The 24205-nt window shown below is 38.2% G+C and overlaps 1 protein-coding gene across 3 annotated transcripts in view; it reads left to right on the top strand.

The window, feature by feature from the left end:
- Frmd5 (FERM domain containing) overlaps positions 1 to 24205 on the top strand; it is a 448328-nt gene that overhangs the window by 100646 nt on the left and 323477 nt on the right. For all 3 annotated transcript variants that reach the window (XM_068391258.1, XM_068391256.1, XM_068391257.1), the window contains exons 2-3: positions 22192 to 22296; positions 22474 to 22516. In XM_068391258.1, coding sequence (XP_068247359.1) covers positions 22192 to 22296; positions 22474 to 22516 — 148 coding nt within the window. The remainder of the gene's footprint in view (positions 1 to 22191; positions 22297 to 22473; positions 22517 to 24205) is intronic.

The following is a 24205-nucleotide window of genomic DNA, read 5'->3' as shown; positions in this document are numbered from 1 at the left end:
ATGAAATGGAAACAAGTAAAGAGGTGAACAGTAATTTACTAGATTTGTATTTGAATCAGCACAAGAGATAGGCGGAAAAGTTCCTAAACAAAATCAAGGAAAACTAAAGCATCTGCATTACCCATATTTGATGTTGGACGGTATTCTATATCATAGTGGTACGCTGCTAACGTAACTGCCCAACGTTGTAGTCTTGCAGCTACCAACGTAGGTAAACTTGCTTTTGGACCCAATATTGCTAATAAAGGTTTATGATCTGTAACAAGTGTGAACTTTTTCCTACCATAAAGATACATATGGAATTTTTTAACTCCATAAACTAATGCTAAACCTTCCTTTTCTATTTGAGAGTAATTCCTTTCTGCCTTGTTCAATACTCTAGAAGTGAATGCAATTGGTTTTTCTGTTCCATCTGGCATTACATGAGATAATACTGCACCTAGACCTATGTTTGATGCATCACAAACTAATTTAACTGGTAAATCCATTCGATAATGTACTAAGAATGTAGGTGATGTTATTTCCTGCTTGATTCTTTCAAAAGATTCCTGACACTCTTTTGTCCACTTCCATTCTACACCCTTATTCAACAGATTATACAATGGATGTGCAATTGTAGACAAATTCTGAATGAAATTCCCATAAAATGTTACTAAACCTAGAAATGATTGTAATTCCTTAACATTTTCTGGCACTTTTGTTGATTGTACAGCTTTAATCTTCTCTTTAGTTTTGTGAATACCCTTGCCATTTATTACAAAACCTAAGTATTCCACTGAATCAACTTCTAAAATACATTTGTTCTTATATACTCTAATATTATGTTCCTTCAACTTCTTCAGAACTGTTCGCAATCTTTCTCTATGTTCTCGTGTCTTTACCCGCAATTAAAATATCATCTATAAAAATGAATACTCCTTGCATTCCTGAAAAAATCTTATCCATAGTTTGTTGCCATATAGCTGGACTACTTGCAACTCCATAAGGTAATCTCTTTGGCCTAAACAAACCTAAGGATGTATTTACTGTACATAATTCTTGTGAAGTTTCATCCATGGGAAGCTGTTGAAATGCTTGTCTTAAATCTAATTTAGAAAAAACACTGCATCCTGACATAGTTGCAAACATGTCTTTCGGATTTGGTAAGGGATGTTGAGCTACTTGCAGTTGTGGATTTAACGTTACTTTGTAATCTCCACACAACCTAACCTGTCCACTTTCCTTCACAATAGGAACTAATGGTGTAGCCCAATCTGAATGTGACCTTTTCCCAAGAACCTTCACTTTCTAATCTCTTGATTTCTGTTTCAACTGCACTTTTCAATGCATACGGTACTGGTCTCGGAGCAAAAAATCTAGGAGAACTGTCAGGTTTCAAAACTAAAATTGCCTTTGCGTTCTTTACTGTACCTATTTTATCTTCAAATACGTCTTGAAACTCTGATATGATATCATCCATAGACATTTAATTTTTGTTTTCATCTTGTCTACCTGCAACCTTCAAAATACTAGGCCAATCTAACTTCAAATACTGTAGCCAATCTAAACCTAGCAAAGTTTTTCCATTACCTTTTACTATTGTTAATGGCATTCTCTCTAATTTCTGTTCTTTGTACTGTACTTCTACGTTCGAAGCACCTATTACCTGAATATCAAAACCATTATAACTTTTCAAAACTCTATTTGTACCTTCTAATAACAAATTAGGAATGCCTTTAGCCATTTTCTCAGACATAATTGATACATCGGCTGCTGTGTCAACTTGCATCAAAATTGGTTTACCATTTATGATTACTTCTACCATGATATGTTTCTTTGCACCTTTATTGACTGAATTTATGTGAAACGCAAAATCAGTTTCTGAACTAACCTGATTATCATGAACATTTTCCTCATTATTCTCTTGACCCATAGTATCAACTGTAGCATTTATTTTCTTTGCGTACTGTTTAGGAAATCTACAAGCAGTTGCAAAATGACCTAGCTTTCTGCAATTCTGGCATGTCTGTCCAGTAGCAGGGCATTTCTTTGCTTCGTATGCAAGATGATCAGTTTTACCACACCTAAAACACTTGGGTTTTTCCTGTTGTTTCTGTGAATAAGCCTGATTCTGATATTTATGAACATTAGTGTTAGGCACTTTTCTATGACTAGGCTTTGACATATTTCTTCTCTGATTCTCATTGGTTTTCCACTTAGAACCTACTATATTAATTTTAGAATTTTCCATTCTATTGCTTGTAGAACTACCTATTATGTGACTTTGCCTATTTGATGTTTCTAAAGCTCTGCCTGTTATCAATACCTTTTCTAATGTTAAATCTTTATCTTGCAATAATTTCTTTCTTAGCTCTTCTGATGTGCAATGTGCAATTACTTGATCTATGATAACATTTTCTAACTAGAAATTCACCTGAAACAGCTAAATTCTTTAGTCTAGTCACAAATGCATCTAAACTTTCATTTTCTTTCTGATAAGCTTGCGCTGAAAACTGGTATCTTTCAAAAAATTTATTGACTTGAGGAGCAAAATATGTGGTAAGAGCCTTAATTGCAGCTTCACTTGTGTCATCTGTAGGCTGCAAAGTCTTAAACACTTCCCGAACTTCCCTACCTGCTGTATGAAGTAATAATGCCTTCTTTTGTGCATCCTTCATGTTCCCTAATGCTTCTAAATAAATCTTAAATTCCTCACACCACTGTTGCCATCGTGTTGCAACAGAATTAGGCTCAGCAGTGACGCTAAAAGCTTCTGGGTGCTCGATGTTAAAAGGCATTTTGTTTGCTTACCTTAATAACTGTGGTAGGTTAAGCTACTTTTCTGCAGTCACAAGTATACTTCCTACCTACCCAACTTTAAATTTCACCCCTTTGTGTATTTGATGAAATTCCTATTCTGCTGCTGGTAAAATCTTCATTGGGCGATTTTACTCTTGATTTCCGATGTACAAAACCTTCTCTTGTGCTGGCCGTCTTTGTACATAGGCTCCAATGCTTCTCCCTGCTTGTCCGTCGTCCTCAAACGTCGCCAAAATATAATGTATGGATGCTTAGGTAGGAAGTTCTATTAACCATAATAATTACCTGGAACAGAGATGATAAAGTGTTAGTAATTATTTTTCAGCTGATCCCATCCTCGTCGCCAAAATATAATGTATGGATGCTTAGGTAGGAAGTTCTATTAACCATAATAATTACCTGGAACAGAGATGATAAAGTGTTAGTAATTATTTCTCAGCTGATCCCATCTTCGTTGATATGTGCTTGATGGATAATAATACGTTGGTATTATAAAATACGTCTTTAATGTATAAAAGACTACATTATGAACTTCACTCAGGTTCAGGTTCAGGTTCAGGTTCTGGGGTGAGGCATAGCCTTTACAACGGCGCCTCTGTGTCTTTTAGTTTTGTGTGTTCCTTATTTTCACTAGTTTTTCTCTTTTCATCCACATTTGTTGTAGTATACTTTTCTTATTTTCAATATTCTCTTCACAAAAAAGGAATTTTCCAACTGTTTGTGCACTATCTTCTTTGTATGGTTGTTGAAGCTCAATTCTTTTTATTCTTATATCACTAAACTGTGGACAATATAATATAAAGTGGTTAGCATTTTCTTCTACATCACAGAATACACAGTTTATATTTCCATCTTGGTGTCTGTTTCTTATATTCAAGCCCAATGAGTTTGTCCTTGCTCTAAATAATAAAATTGACGAAAATGTATTGTCATACACTTCCTCCTCCTTGATTTCACTTTTCCAGTTTTTATACAAAATTAAACTCTCCTTACACTCCATTTCACTCTTCCATTTGCTTGTGTCCCATTCTCTTGTTCTCTTCTTTATGTCCTCTTTCGTACATCTCTTGACTTCTCTCATCGCCATCCCACATTCTTCAGCATACTTCTTCACATGCATCCACCACTTCCTCTCTTTTTCTTCCATATCATTGACTATTGCTGTAAGTAGGTCCTTTTCTCCCTTAAAAATGCTATTAAGGTACCTCAGCTTACCATCCATTACCCTTGTTTTCATAGCTGATGCTCTTACATCCCCTCTCAAGGCTACAATTGCTGTATTCCTTACACCCCCTAACATCCTTCTATACACTCCATTCTCTATTCTCTGCAACTTTTCTATTTCCGTTTCTGTTAAGTTAATCACATTTGTTCCATATAATATAGAGGGTAGTGCTACACTTTTCCAGTATGTTTTTCCTATCAGTATCTTATTACAGCTTTTTTCTATGATCGAATAAGTAAGATTGGCTAGCTTTTGCGCCTTTATTATCATTTCACTTTTCTGTGTTTTGAACATATTCCTACCATCATCTACCTTGATACCTAGGTATTTAATATTGCTTACTACTCTTATTCCCTCTATATTATCTGGTTTCTCCTTCATATTATATATAAGTACGCTACTTTTGTCTCTATTTATGTCTAAACCACACTGCTTTCCTATATCTATCACTTTCCTTATGTTTAATTCAGCATCCTCTATATTCTCAGCAAGTACTAGGACATCATCAGCAAAAAATAATACTACTAGCTTTATAATATCATTTTTAAAACCATTACCTTCCCTTTCTACTTGTTTTATAATCTGATAAGTAATTAATTTGAATAATGTTGTAGAGGCAGTACAGCCTTGCTTTATTCCACTACTTACGCTCAATTTTTGTTCTACTCTTTCCCCTATGTCTAATGTAGTCGAGTCTCCCACATACACTTCAGCTATAGAGTTAATTATACTAGTATGTACTTTGTATTGCTTTAATGTTTCTATCAGTGCTTCCCTTTTTATGGAATCGAAAGCTTTTTTGAAATCTAAAGAGGCCACTATGAGTTTTTTCTTATTTTTGAAAGTTTCTTCGACCATGTATTGCAAGATGAATATATTATCCTCAATCCTTCCTCCTTCTGTAAATCCCGCTTGACTATCCTCTATGGCATTATTACTTTTTAAATGCCTTTCTATTTCATCCTTGATAAAAGCCATGTATATTTTATATGATACATTTGTGAGAGCTATAGGTCTCAATTCCTTTGCTGTTGGCTTGTTTTTCTTTTTTAACATTTTTGTTCTGGATTCTTTCCAGCTTTTGGGTTTTTCTTTGCTGGCTAGTTCCTCTTTGTAGCAGTTCACTAGTGTATTCTTGCATATATCACTCATCATCATTGCTTTGTTGTAGTCTGGCTTTAGTCCATCTGGCCCTGCTGCTTTACCTTTCTTTAGACGTTTTAAGCATTTTTCTAATTTACCTTTACTCATTTGTATATGGAGCGTCTTACACAAATCTCACAAACCAAAACATTGCTAAACAAAAGAGCATCGCTCTGAAAAGACTTAAATCCTACTCCAGCATAAATCATAAAGAATCACATCTTATCTGAGGTAACCAACAAATGTTTGAATCCTAATACCAAAGCAAATCATTACTCTTATGATCAAAGCATAACATGTCTTATTCATGCAATATGATGCAATGTTGCGCAATACCTGAAACACTTGAAATAACATAGCACATTGTTACAATAATACATAACAAGCAATAAAAATGAGGTACTCCCAGCTATATGATGAAATGGAAACAAGTAAAGAGGTGAACAGTAATTTACTAGATTTGTATTTGAATCAGCACAAGAGATAGGCGGAAAAGTTCCTAAACAAAATCAAGGAAAACTAACAGCAAAGACCAAAAACCAAATAAAGAAGAGATTTTGGAAATGAGGGTAAAATCAAGATAGATGAAATAGAATTAGCAGAACTATCCAAAACAATAAATAAACTAAAAAAAAAATAGTATTTGTAAATACAATCGGAGTAAAATCGAGGAAACACTAAAGAAAGGAAGAAGCGTCAAATTGATGAACAGAAGACTTGGAACAGGACTCCAACAGAAATTTGTTCTGAAGGATGAACATGGAAATATCAACAATTAGAGATGGAGTAATAGAATTGCAGCTGATGTCTATACAATGGTATACAATAGTGACATAAGAAATAACGCTGCCAATAGAAATAAACACCTGGGCCGGTACCAAACGTACAGTAGAAGTAAAGAAAACTTTAAAAGGCATAAAACGAGGATAAGCAGCAGGAGAAGATGGTCTGACAATTGATTTGATAATAGATGGAGGAGATTTCATAGTAATAAAACTGGCTGAACGTTTTGCAAAACGTCTGCAAGAATGTTCTATACCTGCAGCTTGGAAAAACTTTAATTATTATGCTAATTCACAAAAAGGGCGACAGAAAGGACCTGAAAAAATGACCGCTCAATAAGTTTACTCCCCGGTAATATATGAAATATTTACAAAGATCATATTAGACCGAATAGAAAGACAGCTAGAGTTTAATCAACCAAGAGAGCAGGTTGGTCTTAGAAGTGGGTATTCAACAACTGACCATATCCATATAATTAACCATCTAATGGAAAAATCAGATGAGGATGACAAACAACTATGTATGACATTTATAGGCTATGAGAAAGCTTTTGATTCTGTCAAAACCTCATCAGTAATGAAAGCCCCTCAAAGACAAGGAATAGACGAATCTTATGTTAGAATACTTGAAGATATTCGAACAGGAAGTACAGCAATTCTAAAACAACATAAATATAGTGAGAAAAACCCGATTGAGAAAGGCGTTGGATAGGGAGACCCCATCTTTCTTAAATTATTCAAAGCATTCCTAGAATAAGTTTTTAAAAAATTTAACTTGATAAAATGTAGGAATTTATATTATTGGGGAATACCTTAACAATTTAAGATTTCCAGATGACATAGTTGTGTTTGGTAAATCGTGGGGGAGTTGAAAATGCTGATAGAATATTTGAATAAAGAAAGCATAAATGTAACACTGAAAATGAATATGAGTAAAACTAAGAAATTACAGAGAGACAACAAATAAAGAGTTATGGACAAACTTCTAGAGATTGTTAATGAATATACATTCTTAGGACAGACAATAAATGTTTTCTCAGGGCACCAGATCAAAATTAAAAGTGGAATAACCATGAGATGGAGAGCTTTTGGCAAAAAAAAAATGAGAATATGAAAAATAAATTGCCACTTTCTCTAAAAAGAAAAGTATTTAATCAGATAGTTTAACCTTTGCATCAGAAACTTGGATGGAGCCTTACTAAAGCCTTAGAACATAAGCTAGTTACAACTCAAAGAGTTATGGAAAGAATCGTGATGAGAATAATCCTAAGGCAGAAAAAGAGCAACATGTATATGAGAGCAATGAAGTAGATGATATTTTAACAACTTGCAAGAAAAGAAATGGACATGGACATGACATATAATGAGAATGACAGGTAATAGATGGACAATAGGAATAACAAAAGGGGTCCCTAGGGATTGGAAAAGAAACAGGAGAAGAAAGATGAGACGATGAATTGATGAACTAAGAAAGTTTGCTGGTCTGGACTGGCGCAGGAAGACCATAAACAGACATAAGTGTAAGGGCATATCTGAGGCCTTTGTTCTGCAGAGGACTATATATATATATATATATTTATATATATATATATATATATATATATGTATATATATATATGTATATATATATATGTATATATATATATATATATATATATATATATATATGTATATATATATATGTGTATATATATATATATATATATATATATATATATATATATATATACAGTATATATATACTGTATATATATATATATATATATATATATATATATATATATATATATATATATGCAAGTGCATATACACATCCATACACATATTTGCACACCTGATTAACATGCATATTTGTGCCTATATAATAGAGAATGGGCTAGAAGGGTTCCAAGTGCACCCCCACATCTTAATGAACCAACATTTTTCAGAAGCCTAGAACATGAAAATCAATTTTAACATGGAAAATGTTGGGATGCAGTATGAGTTTTACACATTGAAGTGACAGTACCCTAGAATTGCAATTTTTCGATTTGCTTCGTCTCAGAGTTTGATAGGAGATGTAATGTATCACTGAAGGCACATCATTATATATATCATGGCATGGGATACTTAATTTGAAAACAACTAATATCAAGTAAAGTACAGTGCATATTCAATTTTAAAATGAATAGATTTTCTACACTCATTTCTAGATGCATGTAACTTAACACTATATTTTTCAGATAGTCACTGAAATTAAGTTTGGAATTTTCATACTAACACACATTTCACAAAGTTTCCTTTGCTGATATTAATGCCAGATTACTTGTATGGGAAAGAAGTTTTAATTTTCTTTCAGATGCAATAGGAACTATCAAAATATCGTCCGAATTCATGAAGATACTGGAATTGAAACCATGTAGGGGTTTATACATTTTCATATTGAAATACCCATACAGACCCCCCAAAATTACTCATTAGTATTTTTTTTAGAATTTTTCGATTTAAGGAAGTGTCACTTAACGAGCAGTGCCATATCGGACATGATGAATTTGTGTTTATCAAGCTTATTGTAAAGTGTCATAATTAATTTATCCTGTTTTACAAAATGGGTCACTCGTAGAAATACTCCTTTGGCCTGCAATTGGAAACGCACTTTCCACACAGCAAACCAGACATTGCGTTTGTTGTCCAGTCAGATTGTCTGAAATCCTGGGTCAAACTGGGTATTTATTTAATTTTTTAATTCTTGATTTGATAACTTTGACCACCTCATCGTTGATGTTTCCGTTGGTGGATATATATATATATATATATATATATATATATATATATATATATATATATATATATACATATATATATATATATATATATATATATGTAGATAGATAGATAGATTTATAAACTATATGAAATATATAAATATATAGATATGTACACTTACAGAAAACTTGAAATCAATCAAGCCAACACAGACATAATTATACACACGTACATGCTTACATAGATGAAGTACTTGTATACCATATATATATATATATATATATATATATATATATATATATATATATATATATATGTGAATGTGTTTATATGTATGTATAGTGCATGCACACATGTATTTTTATGCGTATGCGTATATATATATATATATATATATATATATATATATATATATATATATATACATATATATATATATATATATATATATATATATATATACATATATATATATATATATATATATATATATATATATATTATATACACGCATATAAACACACACACATATATATGTATATATATATACTGTATATATACATGCGTACATACATATAAAGAAATGGATATGGGCACCACATATAATGTGAATGACAGATATTAGGTGGACATTAAGAATAACAGAATGGGTTCATAGAAATTGCAAAAGCAGCAGGGGGAGGAAGAAAAGACGGTGGATTGATTAGCTAAAAAATTTGATGGTATAGACTGCCATAGAAAGATCATTGATTCAAGTGGACGGATATGTCTGAGGCGTTTGTCCTGCAGTGTACTAGTTATAGCATGGCTGCTGATATGTATAAATATGCATACATATATTTACAGTATATTATATATATAAATACCATATGTATATATATGTATGTATATATACATACATACATATATTTAGATATATAATATATATATATATATATATATATATATATGTATATATATATGTATGTATGTATGTATATATATACATATATATACATATATATATACAGTACATACATACATACACAGTGTACTAGTTATAGCATGGCTGATGATATGTATAGATATACATACATACATTTACAGTATATTATATATATAAATACCATATGTATATATATGTATGTATATATACATACATACATATATTTAGATATATAATATATATATAGATATATATATATATGTATGTATGTATGTATATATATATATATACATATATATACATATATATATACAGTACATACATACATACACACATACATTTCATTATCATCATCAACCGTTACTTGTCCACTGCTGTTTAAAGGCTTCTGACATGTCCTTCCACTCCCATTGGTTAATGGTCTCTCTATGCCAGTGTATAACTACAAATTTTCTCAGCTCGTTAATATATCGTTTTCCCTTCCTGTCCTAGCTTTCTTTTCAATATCTAGGACCCATTCTGTTATTCTGGTCCATCCATTATCTGTCACTCTCATTGTATGTCTTTCCCATGTACATTTCTTTTTATTTCATGTTGGTAAAATATCTTCTTCTTTAGTTTGCTCTCGTATTCATGTTACTCTTTTTTTTTTTTTTTTTTTTTTTTTTTTTTTTTTGTCCCGTAGTATTATTCCTATCATTACTATTTCAATTGTTCTTTGAGTTATAACTAGCTTATTTTCATTGGCTTGAATAAGGCTCCTGGTTTCTGATGCATAAGTGTTACTAGTAGGACCAGGTAATTAAATACTTTTCTATTTTGAGAAAGTAGCATTTTAATTTTCATAATCAAATTTCGTTTACAAAAAGCTCTCCATCCCTTGCTTGTCCTTTATATTTTGATTTCGGTCTCATGTCCTGGGAAAAAACACTTACTGTCTATCCTAAGTACGGTATGTATATTCCTTAATAATCTCTAGAGGTTCAACAAAAACTGTTATTTGTTGTCTCTCTTCATTTTTATTGGAAATTATCTTAGTTTTACTCATATTGATTTTCAGGTCTTTATTTCTGCTTTTGGTATTCAAATGTTCTATCATCTTTTGCAATAGATATATATACATATATATTTATAACAAATGCATAGTGTATATATATATATATATATATATAATGTGTGTGTGCGTTATATATATACATATATATATATATATATATAGTGTATATATATATATATATATATATAGTGTATATATATATATATATATACTGTATATATATATATATACATATATATATATATATATATATAGTGTATATATATATATATATATATAGTGTATATATATATATATATATATAGTGTGTATATATATATATATATACTGTATATATATATATATATATACATATACATATATATATATATATATACTGTGTGTGTGTGTAGAAATCACGACAGATGACTCATGACAAGGATGAAATAGGTATTATAGCCACAGAAAGGAAAACTAAAAAGACTATTGGAATTAGCACTCCTCCAGTTAGTGACATCAACAGTTTCACAACGAGAATAGATATATAAGGATATAGTATTCATACAGGAGGATGGAATCTCTAAACTGTCAGTTTCTTGAAGATTCCTGATAAGTCAAGTTTTAGAATAAAGGATGATACAGGATTTCTGGAAAAGAGACCATACTTAAATTTAAATATTGACCTTGTGTATGGGCAATCAAAAAGGATTTGAATAATATTTCTTAGGGTAAGGTTATTGATATGGATTATTGTCCTGATTTCAACCAACTGATTGTGTGATCTATTTGAATCATTTGGGCAGCCGAAGCATATTAACAGATACCTCACTAACGACCATTATATGTTAATTTGTTCTGACAGAGATACCTATAGATGTTTAGCTGACATAAAGCTAGTTACTTTTTGAACAAGGATTACCATTTATATATATTATTGTCATTTCCAGAACTACAGTATTGTTATTGCACGGTTTTTTTTTTTCAATATCAAACTACTGTACAGTATATGGTAAGAATTGTATGTTATTCATGATTTTATTTTTCTCAAGTGGGACATTAAAAATACTTTCCTTTGCCCTACTGATACTGTTTTATATAACAAGTATATTTGAGGTAGCAGAGATTGGTGACAATTTCTTCAATTATAGTAAAATCATGTGCTCAAGACTACATAATCTTAGTGATCCGAGATACAAAAAGGAAAAATCATAAATCTATATTTTAGAATGGCCTGAATAGTAATGTAAGTATAAATTGTTGGTTGGCATTTTTGATATGCAAAATTCAAATTTATTGGGTTTTTTAACAATGATAATGACTTAAAACGGGATATTGTCATTTTCTTTCTTTTGTTTAATAAATTTTATGGATGTAACTAATGAAATAATGAATAACAAAACCCTCAAGATTAAAATTTTCTTATAGAATACATAGAACAGCGTCAGCATAACAATACCAAACAATTTCTGAGGACAGAACTGAAGATATCAATTTTTTTTTTAAATGATAATATATGTTGAAAAAAGAGGGGCCCAAAGTTTATTAATCACCACCACTAAGCCCCCTCAGATGACGTAGGTGCCCAGAAGAGGCTTAAAATTGGTACCCTGTCTGGCTGACCTGGTGTATCTGGACTGTGCCCAGACCAAACACTTGCTTGTAGATTTGGGAAAGTAATAAGAAAATTCTTCAAAGTAATATTGGCACTGCTAAAGGCCTGATTTAAGCTATTTTACAATGAAGTCTGTAAACTTCTGTAATTTCCCAAGATATTATTAAGCAACAGCTTAGCTTCGCACTGAAAGGACTACTCAGCTTGCCCCCACACCGGTTTTGACCTTGGTTGGTTAAAATTCTCTACCCAGCCAAGATTTCCAGCTCAACACGCCGCCATCCTTGTAGGATGAAAGTTTTGGTGAATTTCCCTTAGAGTTTCACTCTAGCCTTGTCCATTGCTAGTCTTGGAGATTAGGCATGGGTTTTATATCCAGAAGACGCTCCGTCACTGCAAGAGAAAGTACCATATGGACATGCAGCATTGCACCTGTAAAGTTTGTGACAAGTACTATTTACACAGGCAAAAGCTATATGATCAGTAAGACTTCATCAGTAAGCCATTGAATGATAAAAGGTTTATTGACCAGCATATCAGATGTGACTGCATAGAGAGAGACTGCTGTCACATCTGATATGCTGGTCAAACATTGTTAGAATTCGAAGAGCCTGGTGTGAGATCAGGGGGTAAATAGGAAGATATTTGACCCAGAACGTCTCCAAATTCATATCTTTGAAGTCTTCTTTAGCTGTGGAGTTGAACTTCAACTGTAGGAACTCTTCTTGGACTTCATCAGCAACATCAGCCACTTCACATTGAAATGGGTTCCTGATGAATTTCCAGGTTTCACGCTTGTCATCTATATCTGGGAAGTATCTGATGAATTCTGCTTTCAAGTCACTTAGATGAGTGATTATTTGTTGCTTTAACTCAGAGTCGAGGTTACTGTCGGCGAGAGCAGAATCCAAGTTCCTAAAACTGGTTGCATTTCCCTGCTGAACCCGACATTTCCAGAGGTCGAGTTTGGCCATGAAGGCTTGAATGGTGTCATGGTGCATGATGATGTTGATGCTTTTCTCTTGTAGTTAAGGTTCACAGCATTCAATGCTTCAAAAATGTCCCCCAGGTAAGTTAGAGTTATCTGAAAGCCTTCAGATTGGAAATTGTTATGAAAGTCTGCCTTCTGCTGTGAATCGAGAAATATTGCTGCTACTTCTCGTAGTTCATAAAGCCGTCCAAGCATGTTCCCTTCTGGTAGCCATCATATGTTCGTGGGAAAAAGCAAGGCCTCATGTTTGGATTCCATATCCTTACACAGCAGTTTGAAGAGACATCTGTTTAAGGCTCCAGCTTTGATGAAGTTGACTACCTTGATAGCCACATTCAAGATGTCCATCATCTCAGCAGGCAAAGTTTTGGATGCTAAGGCTTCACGATGAAGTATGTAGTGTGTACTCATTACATAGGGATTTTTTTCTTTCACCTTTGTGATGAGCCCAGACTGCAGACCGCGCATGGCTGGAGCTCTATCAGTACACACCCCTACCAGCAATTCCCAAGAAAGTTGATTTTTCTGAAGAAAGTTTGATGTATCATGAAAATAGCTTCTGCTGTTGTGCAACATTCCATCGGGTGACAGAACAGAATTTCTTCTTTTATATTGTTGCCTGACATGAAACAAGCATACATCAGTAGCTGAGAACACTGAGCGATATCAGTTGTTTCATCACACTGGATGACAAAAACAGGGGAGGCTGTTACTTGGTTGAGAGTTTGATCTTTGACATCTTGAGACAATTCATCTATCCTTTTCTTGACTGTATCATTTGACAGAGAAATCTGGGAAAGCTTGTTTGCGCTATCTTTCCCCAGAACGACTTCTGCTGCATATAGTATACTTGGTTTTATGAGAGACTCGCCAATGTTATAGCTCTTCTTGCTTTTTGCAATCAACATAGCGATCTCATGGGAAGCCTCAACAGCCTTTGAAGTTTGTTGCCGAAATGACCCACTGTCGTCCAAATTAGCTTGCTTCAAGGTGTGTGTTTTTTTTTTTTTTCAAAGAATGCCTTGGGCTTGTCAGCTAAAGCATGATGTGTTGTCCTCAAGTGGCGTTCCAGGTGTGAGGGCCGCATTCCATCATTGCTCAGAGTCTTGTACCATATCACACACTGTTGAAACTTGTTGTCACCCTTTTGGAGGGACACAAATCCAAATCAAATGTAATCTTCAATGTACTTCCGCTTCTTGGCACTCATTGCAAATTATTTGATGTGTGGTGGGCAATACATATCTGTGAACAACGCAAAAAGCATGTGTAAGGTAAGGTAAACGTCACCACATAATAATAAACACCAAAACATGATGATAATCACAACCACATGATTAGTAACATACATGATCGCACACACCATAATTATAATATGACCATAATTACCACTATAATGCTATAATCATAATGATTAACATCATGATCATAATCACATCAGGATCATAAACAAATCAACATGACCATTAAAACAATTTTACTGTAAACAGCACACGATTTTAACTTTTTAAGCATCATGTCCAACTTCTGATTTATTACAATATTAATTCTCAACTTTCAAAAAACAAATAAAGCAACTTATGCCTGTTCACAATTCAACAATAAACTTAATTAAGGCATCTCAACATATTAGGGTAAAGTCATAACAACTGAGATGAAAATACCTCACCAGCCTCGACTGAAGACATGTGAAAGGAGAGGTGTTATGACTCGGGACATGTTTGGTAGACTGGGAGTACGAGAGAGAATGGGTCTCACAACTCACCAGTTAGCAAGGAGAAGTATACAGGTCCAGGACGCGTTAAATTCCTACCTCACCAAACCTTGCCATGAGTGTCAGAGGGCAGGAAGGGGGCCAGTATGATTATATATGAAAAGATGGTATGCCTGGGAGATTTTGAAAACGAGTTAGTAACAACGATACTTGTGCATTATTTTATAAACCTATCTTTACAGGACTGCCCCATGCTCATTTCATGAAGCAATTGCCACTAATCTCTGTTAAACCATTTTTTTTTTATAGAACACTTGGTGAATAGAATTAAGAAAACATTTTATGTGTCCATTCAGAGAATAACAATACATAACTTATTCTGTTGACTGCTTAATTTTTAAAACCAAGTTGAATATTGTCCAGTTTACACACTATCCCTTCTTTCTATATATATCTTTCGCCATGGTACCATGATGCTGTATTGTGTAAAATCTTTTTAAACAATGGTAGTAGGTTGGCCAGGGCACCAACCACCCATGAGATACTACCGCTAAAGAGTTATGGGGTGCTTTGACTGGCCAGACAGTACTACATTGGATCCTTCTCTCTGGTTATGGTTCATTTTCTCTTTGCCTACACACACACCGAATAGTCTTGCCTATCCTTTACCTATTCTCCTGTGTCCTCATACAACTGACAACACCAAACAATTCTTCTTCACCCAAGGGGTTACTGTACTGTAATTATTCAGTGGCCACTTTCTTCTTGGTAAGGGTAGAAGAGAGACTTTAGCTATGGTAAGCAGCTCTTCTAGGAGGACGCTCCAAAATCAAACCATTGTTCTCTAGTCTTGGATAGTGCCATAGCCTCTGTACCATGGTCTTCCACTGATTTGGGTTTGAGTTCTCTTGCTCAGGCACCTTATTCTATCTTATTTCCTTTCCTCTTGTTTTGGGAAAGCTTTCATAGTTTGTATAGGAGATATTTATTTTAATGTTGTTACTTTTCTTAGGAAAAATCTATTTTTGGGTTAGATAGCCATATCGTCCTGATGGAAGTTCCTTTCGGCAGCTTCCTACTGTATAATATTTCTATGAGTGATATTACAAGAGAATTATCGTCAGGGATCACAGCGTTCTAACCCCAGGAACGACTATCCTAAGATATTGTGTATAATCAGGGACGTATCCGTAGGTAACCATAGATATCTGCACCCCAAACAGACTTAACCCAATCTAGGAATCTAAGGAGGAGGATAGGTGAGGAGCTGTTACATATCCTCTCCCTTCATAGTACTGTTCGTCTCTGATAAACTCATTCCAATTTTCGCAGTTTTTATCTTTCCCTGTTTCCTTTCCTCACTGGGCTATTTTCCTTGTAGGAGCCCCTGGGCATATAGCATCCTGCATCTCCAACTAGGGTGGTAGCTTAGCAATTAATAATAATAATAATTCAAAGAATAGCAGGGGAAATAGCGTCGTGTACTGTACACCCTCCTTAAGGATATAAGCCTGCACTAAACCAAGATTGAAGGTGTAAGGACACCGATCCCTTCGTCGTCCAGAAAATCGACAAACTACTTATTTATTTAAATTCTCTCTTCGCCACACTGTGGTATCCTATGTATATATATTCCGCTCTACCAGAGCTACATTTTGATGTATGTATCGTTTCATAATATGTTTTTGTTAACCCATAATTCATATATTTGTAAGTGTAAGAAAACACATATATTTTGGCAGGCACTTCAATCTGACTTGGCGCCAACGTCATCCTACGTTTCTGTCCGCACCTTGTAATATATCTCCGTGCACATTCAAATAAAGTATCGGTTGATCTTGGTGACGCTTGTCTCACTGTCCTTACAACTGGTGACCCCGGAGTTGAAAGTAGCATCAGCGGTTTTGGCTTTGCCATTAACGGACTTATTACGGCCATGCTACCTTCTACATACTCCGTTACCTTAGGCAAGAACCTGCCTTTGGTTCTCCCACACTTCGGTGAACGTAAGGCAGTAGGATGAGCTTAACCGACATATCAACTTCTCACCTCTTCGCCGACTCGTCGTCTGGCCACGATGCAGGAAGCAACACGCCCATCGCACCCAACGGCCTCGCCTCCACGCCCAAAGTCAAACTGCCGCCCTTTTCTCAACACAACACCGCTTCCTGGTTCCTGAGAGCGGACGTACTTTTCCGCGTCGCTAGACTCAGCGACTCCTGCGCCAAGGCTGACATCGTTCTCACCTCCATACCTGAAGAAGTATTCGACAAGATTTCCCCATGGCTCGACGCCCAGGCCGGCCAAGTTTCATACGACGACCTGAGAACGAAACTCATCGGTATCTACTCCCTCTCCGTCTCAGCAAGGGCACAGAAAGTACTGGACCTCGCCGGCAAGCCCATGGGTGACACCTCTCCTGTCGAGGCATGGGACGAGCTAACCGGCCTGCTTATGCTCCCCGAAACAGACAGCAACGGCCGACGACGTGAGATTAGCTTATCTCGCGAAATCTTTCTTCGACGCCTACCACAGGACGTACGGGCCCAATTAACTGACGCCGACACGCTTCCGATGAACGAACTCCTGTCGAAGGCTCAGAAGCTCCACGAAGCCTCCAAAGCATCTCGCCTCGGAGCATCATCGTCAACACCGCCTCCGTTCTCCTCCTTCAGCAGCTGCTCTTCCATAGACTCCTCGGCAATGGCCCTCGAGGACGACGAGATCAACATTCTATCAAGAAAGAAACCACCGCAACCGAGGCGACCAAACCCTAGGCCTAACCCGGCATGGTGCTTCTACCACCAACAGTTCGGCAGTGACGCCAAGAAATGTAGAGCACCATGCAGTTTCCCTAGAAGATGATGCCAGAAGCATCCACCTGCCACCATCGCAGCCACAGTTAACCATAACAAGATTGGTTTCTGTATCCTCGATACCATTTCCAACCGTAGACTCATGGTCGACACCGGCGCAATGCAGTCAACGTTCCCTCCTTCGAAGTCTGACCTAGACCGTGGTCCCGACAAAAACGCCCCCTCACTCATCGCCGCCAACGGATCTCCCATACGGTGCTATGGAATCAAGACCCTCAAGATATCTATCATGGGCCGTTCGTATTCTTGGCCCTTCGCCATCGCCGACGTCAATCGCCCCCTCCTCGGTGCGGATTTCCTCGCCCACCATGGACTCCTCGTCGATGTCGCTAACAGACGTCTCATCGACACGGGAACCTGCCAGTCTCGCGCCCTAGAACACGGCCCTGCAACAATGTCCGTATCCGCCGTAACAACGCATCCCTACGCCGACCTCCTACGAGAGTTTCCCGAAGTTTTCAAGCCCGAGCTCCGACACTCGCCAGGTTCCCCGTCCAACCATGGTATCTACCACCACATCACAACGACAGGACCTCCCACTCACGCCAAATTCCGCCGCCTCCCGCCTCAGAAACTGAAGGATGCCAAACGCGCCTTCGAGGACATGGAACGCATGGGTATCTGTAAGAAAGCATCGAGCCCTTGGGCATCACCCCTGCACATGGTTAAAAAGCCGGACGGGTCCTGGAGACCTTGCGGCGACTACAGGCGCCTCAACCTCATCACAACGCCCGATCATTACCCGCTGCCCAACATGCAGGACCTAACGAACGCGTTGCACGGCGCAAAGTTTTTTACCAAGATGGACCTCCTCAAGTCTTACTTCCAGGTCCCCGTATTCCCGGAAGACATCCCGAAAACTGCCATTGTAACGCCGTTCGGATCCTACACCTTCGCATACTCAACCTTCGGTCTACGCAACGCCGGGGCGACCTTCCAACGACTAATGGATAGCATTCTGGGTGACCTACCTTTCTGCGTCTGCTACGTCGACGACATCCTGATATTCTCGAAAACCAAGGAGGAACACCGGGGACACGTCCGCACCGTCCTAAAGCGCCTACAGGAGAACGGCCTAGTCGTACGCTTTGACAAATGCACGTTCGGTGCGGTGGGAGTGGATTTCCTTGGTCACCGTGTATCCTCGCGCGGGGTAAAACCCATGATAACCAAAGTCGACGCCATCAGGAAGTTCCCAATGCTTACGACCATCCGCCAACTTCAGGAGTTCTTGGGAATGGTCAACATCGCACAAACCCTGTCACCCCTCGACGACGTCCTGAAAGGAAAAGCAAAAAAACTCGAGTGGGGCTTGCCCCAGCAACAGGCATTCGCTCGGACGAAGGATGCCCTTGCGAATGCCACCACCCTGGCTCATTTCGACGACAACGCGCCCCTGCGACTTACGACCGACGCCAGCAACGTCGCCTGCGGGGCTGTGCTTGAGCAACTCGTCGATGGTTCTCCTCGACCGCTGGCATTCTTCAGCAAGAAATTGAAACCCGCCGAAACAAGATACAGCACCTTCGATAAGGAACTCCTCGCCGTCTACCTCGCCGTCCGCCACTTCAGACACATCTTGGAGGGTACCCCCTTCACGATCGCAACGGATCATCAACCCCTCGTACACGCCTTCACGAAATCGACGGACGCATGGTCATCCCGACAACAACGTCATCTCGCATCAATCGCCGAATTCGGATGCACCATACGTTACGTCCCAGGAAAGAAAAACCCAGTCGCGGACGCCCTTTCAAGGATTGAAATCGACGCGATCCACCTGGGAATCGACTACGCCAATCTCGCAACCGAACAACGCACCGACCGAGAAGCGCAGGTTTACCTGACGGAGCCATCCGCGCTCAAGATAAGTGCGGTTCCCCCGGACCAGCAGGAGTAACTATTCTTTGCGACACCAGCACGGGCCGCCCTCGTCCCTGGGTACCAGCCTCCTGCAGAAGGAAAATATTCGATATCATCCACGGACTATCGCACCCCTCAGGACGCACCACCGCTCGCCTTCTGTCTGAAATGTTTGTCTGGCCAGGGATAAAAAAGGACGCCCGGGAATGGGCGAAATCATGCATCAACTGCCAGTCGAGCAAGGTCAGCCGTCACACCAAATCGGGGGTGGGCGATTTTCCCCAGCCAAAAAGACGTTTAGGCCATATACACATCGACGTCGTGGGACCATTGCCCCCTTCTGGATCCGCTCGCTACCTACTTACGATCATCGATCGCTCCACGAGGTGGTTGGAGGCATCGCCGATGACCGAAGCTACGACTCAAGCATGTGCCGAAGCCCTCCTGTCAAGCTGGGTGAGCAGGTTTGGCGTTCCTGACGACATCACGACTGACAGAGGCCCCGCTTTCCACTCAGAAATATGGCTTGCTTTGGCGAACCTGATGGGGACGACGCTCCACAGCACCACGGCATACAACCCCGCGGCAAACGGCATGGTCGAAAGAACTCACCGCGCCCTCAAGGCGTCCCTGATGGCGAGCTGCACCGACGGGGACTGGAAATCACGACTTCCTTGGGTACTCCTCGGCCTTCGCACCGCCCCTCGCGCAGACGGCGAACCTTCGCCCGCCGAAAAAGTTTACGGGGAAGCGCTCGCAGTTCCTGGCGAATTCTTTCCCTCATCAACCGACGACACGCAGCTGGATCACCTAAGTGACATCGCCAGGAAGTTCAGGCCGTGTCTCAAAACTTACCAGGACAGAACCAAGCACTTCAAGCCAAAAAGCCTGGATGACTGCGAGTACGTTTTCGTCCGTGTCGACGCTCATCGACAACCATTGACTAGACCTTATCGAGGTCCCTACCGGGTAATTAAAAAGACAACGAAAGCCTTCCTTCTCGACGTCCATGGCCAAGAGGACTGGGTCTCAATAGACCGCGTGAAACCAGCGTTTCTCGAAGGAAGCGACACCGCCTCCGCTGGACCTGGCAGGCCCGGAGTTCCGCCTCAAAACAAGCCGCCCAACGAAGGAAAAATCATCAAACGACGACAAGAGGAAGAGATCCTTACACCGACCGCCAGCGCGCCCCTCTGTTCAAAAACAAGAGGAACCCTCCGACGCCCGAAGAGATACGAAGATTGATCATCAGCCCTCTACGCCGCCCGATGTCTTGGGGGGGTAGTACTTGTAAGGACACCGATCCCTTCGTCGTCCAGAAAATCGACAAACTACTTATTTATTTAAATTCTCTCTTCGCCACACTGTGGTATCCTATGTATATATATTCCGCTCTACCAGAGCTACATTTTGATGTATGTATCGTTTCATAATATGTTTTTGTTAACCCATAATTCATATATTTGTAAGTGTAAGAAAACACATATATTTTGGCGGGCACTTCAATCTGACTTGGCGCCAACGTCATCCTACGTTTCAGTCCGCACCTTGTAATATATCTCCGTGCACATTCAAATAAAGTATCAGTTGATCTTGGTGACGCTTGTCTCACTGTCCTTACAAAGGCAGTCTTATTTTTGATGTACAGAGCTTCATGTTTTGTGTTTCCATTGTTATTTGTTGAGGAGCAGAATAGTCATCAACTTTGGCAAGAAGTTTCTGATTAACCTGTCCTTGGTGGGACAGACAATGGCTGACAAAGGTGCACTAATGAGTTTTAGATCCTGCTAAGGTAAACAAGTAGTGTTAAAATCTTGGGTAATTTAGCTTAATTGAGCTAATAATAATTCTTATTTACACTCTTGGCAATGGGAGGAATGTGTTCATTATTGATACATCATACATATCCTCAATGTTTATTAAGTTCCATCTAAATTTTTGGGCCTCATTTTGACCCCATTCCCAGGCTTTCAGTGGCTGTTTAAAGTTTTTCTTCTAAGCTCATGTACCTTTAGAACATAGGATTCATTTGTGGTCACCCATGTTAGCATTAGCCACACCCAATGTTATTCATCTTCATTTCAATCTTAATTTCTTTCTTCTTACAAAATACTGTATATGTTTTTTGTGTCACAGCCTTGATAATCATCATGTTATACTATATTTTGATCTTAATTGAATTTGATAGGCAATATGAAAGTCGATCTTACAGTCCTAACCTGAAACCCTTTGGCTAGCACCATTTTTTTATTGTCATGATAACAATTCATAAATATATTGTGCAATATAGTTCTTACCCACTTATCTATTCTTCTTGTTGATTACTTGGTCATTGTGGTCCAGACATATAGGCTCTTACTAGTAGCCCATAGACCTATCTGTTATCAGGAACATTTAGTATTTTGTTATTATGATTACAACTTTGATATATTTTATTTTAAGATATTTTAATCTTAATTAAATCTCTTTTTATCTTTCAGAGCTATCACAAGGGTCGAGTTCTGCTGGACTTTGTCTTCAGTAGACTTAATCTCGTTGAAACCGACTATTTTGCATTACGTTATGTTGACCAGAACAAACAGCGAGTGAGTATTTTTCAATGTAATATTCAGTAGTATGTCATAGAGTTGTCATAAGTTCACACTTTACTTAGCTTGTATGGTGTTAGTTAACACATTATGATGATCTAGGAACTATTTCATTTTTTTTTATGATTTTTTAAGCCAAAAATATTTTGTGATTTTTCTCTCTATTTTTTCCAGCATTGGTTAGATCCGAACAAGAATATTTTAAGACAGATAAAGAGTAAGTATAATAATTGCACCAATGCTTAAGTGCTTTTCCCTTGGATAGATCCTTATTTGTTTTTTGCCTAGGACATAGATGTATGTCGGGTTATTTTTTCTCTTTTATGAATTCTTATTCTCCTATTCTTTGACAAGGTATGGCTACCTGGCAATATTTGAACAACAAAAAATCAGAAAGTGGTTCTGCATTTATATAAATGTAAAAGAAGTAAAAAATAAATTCTGGGGTAGGTATCTAGTAAGGATAGTACTATATTTGATAAAACAATACCTTATCTATGTATAGGATGGTTTTGATTTGTCCTCTATGTATGGCAAGTTTAGAGGGACAGGAATGTCAAGTCTCTTAACTTCTAATTGTTCCTTAACTGGAATACAAACCTAAGCTATTTATCAGGGGTATTACTTTTAGCGAAGCTGAAAGGACGAGCCATTAAAATTTAGCAAGGGTTAACTACATACCCTGCTAATTAGCAGGGGTAATGGGGGTAGCTTGGTACCCATCCCACTCACACACCTGTGATTGAGCTCACTTTACTTTTGGCTCCGATGGTGAACAGTCATTGCCGCTCTCCATCCTCACCAATTATTGGACTGCCATTAATGCTTTTTGTGCTTTTTCTTTTATCAGTGTGTGTGTGTGTGTGTTGACTTTTGCCAGCCATGCATACCTGCCCTAGACCTGAGGTCCGGACCTGCGGTACTTTAATGTCAGCCGAGGACACCGATCCTCACACCCTTTGCCCTGCCTGCAGAGGTCAATGGTGTCATGTTAATAAGTGTAATGAGTGTTGGGAGTGGTCTGCCTCCCAGTGGGAAAGGTTTGGGCGACGGCGAAGAAGAAGTCTAAGCGGAACTCTTCTCCTTTGAAGGTTTCTTCGAAGCAGAAGAAACCCAGGGCTTCTTCCACTTCCTGACCTTCCTCTGAAGCTCCTGCTCGTTTGGTCTCCTTCGAGGGACTGTCGTCGTCGAGTAGTAGTGCAGGCTCTTTAACACTGGACAACCTTGGTCCTTGAGAGACTGTGTCGCTTCCCCTAGCTAAGCGAGCCCGCCTCTCCCCCCGGGAGGTTCCATGACTCTTTCTCCCTCATTACAGGTATGGTCATCCTTGAGGTAACCGGGTCCACCCTCCAAGGATAACCTGCTGCAGCTTCTTTGCCGTGGTGCTAGTGTGCAGCCCTCGTCGACATCAGAGTTGGATCCTCTCTCTTTTGTCGATGTCATTGTGTCAGAGGCGTCGTCCGCTGCCCATCCTGCCAACGCTCCTGCCCCTTCGTATGTCTCCTCTTTGCCTTAGAAGTGCGCCTTCACCTTTGGTGAAAAGACGCCTCTTTGGCTCCTCAGCTTCGGCAGTGCAGCCTTCCTCTGCAGAGAAGCTTCCTTGTCCTTCGTCTTCTTGCTCTTGACCTTCTCCTGCCCTTGGATCTTCTTCTGACAATGCTGCCGCTAGTACATGGACTTCGGCTTTGATATACTGATGGCTCCAAATCTGATGCTGGCATTGGATTTGGAGTATAGAGTAGTTCTTTTAACTGTAGAGGTGCACTTCCTCCAATATCTTCATATTTACTGCTAAATTATAGGGCATACTAACTCTATTGAGAAAATAGTGTTAAAAAAGGAGGGAAATTTTATCATTTATAGTGATTCAAGAAGTGTCTTTCAAGCTTTAGAAGGTTTTAATTCT

This window comes from Palaemon carinicauda, chromosome 17 (genome assembly GCF_036898095.1).
Source record: "Palaemon carinicauda isolate YSFRI2023 chromosome 17, ASM3689809v2, whole genome shotgun sequence".
Classification (NCBI taxonomy): Eukaryota; Metazoa; Arthropoda; class Malacostraca; order Decapoda; family Palaemonidae; genus Palaemon; species Palaemon carinicauda.
Note: the sequence above shows the minus strand (reverse complement) of the source record. Positions and strands in the feature narration are given on the sequence as shown.